The sequence below is a fragment of the Phalaenopsis equestris genome, unplaced genomic scaffold (genome assembly GCF_001263595.1).
Source record: "Phalaenopsis equestris unplaced genomic scaffold, ASM126359v1 Scaffold198224, whole genome shotgun sequence".
Taxonomy (NCBI): domain Eukaryota; kingdom Viridiplantae; phylum Streptophyta; class Magnoliopsida; order Asparagales; family Orchidaceae; genus Phalaenopsis; species Phalaenopsis equestris.
The window spans coordinates 3,700-5,776 of record NW_018218156.1 but is presented as its reverse complement, the minus strand read 5'-3'; the positions used below and the strand labels follow the sequence as shown (position 1 = coordinate 5,776).

General features: G+C 39.9%; 1 protein-coding gene across 1 annotated transcript; it reads right to left on the bottom strand.

The window, feature by feature from the left end:
* Positions 1-308: 308 nt before the first annotated feature.
* LOC110035575 (putative G3BP-like protein) lies at positions 309-1,595 on the bottom strand (the record flags this gene model as incomplete). The annotated part of the gene is made up of 4 exons (XM_020739827.1): positions 1,283-1,595; positions 1,039-1,176; positions 642-924; positions 309-544 (listed from the first exon to the last, which is right to left on the bottom strand). Coding segments are annotated over exons 1-4 (708 nt in total), but the record flags the coding sequence as incomplete, so codon positions are not given.
* Between the last annotated feature and the right edge of the window lie 482 nt (positions 1,596-2,077).

The window sequence follows — 2,077 nt, the reverse complement described above, 5'->3', positions numbered from 1 at the left end:
CATCTTTGTTGTCTTGTTAAATTAAAATAAAATATTATGCAATCATATTATCACTCACAATAGAAGCTTTGTTCCTTTTAAGTTTGCTTTTTGAACCATTTAATAAGCATATCAACTCATCTTGGCAGCAATAGTTAATCATTTTCATTCAAAACCAGAATCTCAGTATTGTTTGTCTAGTAGATATATATATATATATATATATAGAATAGTAAAGTATAACAAGACAATTTAAGATTTAAAAGATGTCCATTTCCATTATCTTATTAAATTGAAACAAAATAAATCGCATGCATATTAGAACTCACAATAGAAGCATAAGATTTCTTGTGCTCTTGTCCATCTGAAAGACTTGGAGCAGTTACTGCAGCCGGTGAATCAGTTGGACTCTCATTAATCACCTCCTCCACTGGCTCTTCATCTTCAGCAGCTGAACCTTCCCCTGATTCCAAAAGAACATAACTTTCCTCTTCATTCACTACATTCTCTTCTGGTGTTGCTGCAGTGTGCTGAAGAACAGTTTCTTCCTGTGAAGGAATTGAGTCTGCAGAAAGAAGAAAAAACAAATCCCATAGAAATGACTAAATAAATGGTCTTGAAACAAATATATCATCAAGCTCAGATATGCTTCCAAACCATACCATGCTCCGTGGTCTGACCAGCAGCTTTTTGCGTAAAATCCTGCTCCTCCTGCTGATCATCAACGTCCAGAAATCGAAAAATATCATTTAGAACATAGTAGCCCTTGTCCTGGGTGGCAAGAAAGAACGTCTGTGTGAAGTCCCTCTTCGCATTATCCTTCCCAATGAGGCAACCCGTCACTAGCACCATCACTCCACCATCAAGAGATTCCTGCGCATCAACCGTCTTGATCTGTGCTAAGTACTCACTGCAATTCATAGACAGAATCTTCTCATCGATGCCCTTCACCAACAAACAAAACCAATCAGATTCAACAAAACACAATCACTTAAGATAAGATCCCTCTTTCAGAACAATTTCTAATTGGAATCACAAACAAAAGAAATCAGAAATTACTTGCAAAGAGGAAACCGTGATCATCTCTCCGTTGGCTCCTGGCCGTCCCAGTTTGCTACTATCCTGATAAAACTGATGAATGAGCGCTGGTGATCGATGGAGGATGTGAAAGAACTGCTGGACAAAAACATTCCCGACCTATCCGTCACACCAGATCAAAAAAAAAACTCAGAATACGTCGAATTCCTGATTCAACTATCAAGAACAGGAAACAAAAGGCATGCTTCAATAATAGAATGTTTACCACTTGGGCGGAGGGGGGAGCCCCGGCGGGAGATGACTGCTGGGGCGCCATTCCTGGTCGAGAAGCCCAAGAAATACCAAAAAACCCTAGAACGAACCAGGCAGATCCGGATCAAATCGAGCAGAGATCAGCTGCGGGAAGCTCCGGCAATCGAACGTCAGGTAATCGAATAGGGGGTTGATCAAGCTGGCCTCAACGCCCTCCTTCCCGCTCTGTCGTGGACTCTGAAGGGTTTGCAGCTACGGATCTGCGAAGAAGAGCCAAGCGACGAAACCGTTACGTCGATATCGTGTACTCGTGCTCTAGATCTCCGCTTGATTTCTGCTGATATATGCTGGGCGATTAGTTTCCTTATTTGCATTTTTAAGAAAATTAAACGGGTATTTACATTCATGCCACCTAATTCTCCAAACTTAGTTGTGTGTTTGGGGCAGCTTGTGCGTTTCAGGATAAGTTGTTTGTCTTGAAACGAAGCCTGAGAATTTGGTGGTAACTAAGACGGGAATGGACGGGCGCTCAAAATAATCTATAGAATATTGGATTATCAGGATAGTGAGTATTCTGAAGAATATGACTAATTAAATGAATTAACAAAAAAACATGTTGAATAGATTACAAAGCCAAATGGCAACATTAAGAAGCAAAGAAAATCAAAAGGAGCAATTAGCTAGCTTGGTATCTCAAAGGATGTCAACAGTAGTGGAGAGTCATAACTTAGAATTTGAACAAGTGGTCCTTGAAAAATATGAAGATCTTGGTGGGACAATGATTAAGGAAGAATTTACTCATTTTTTT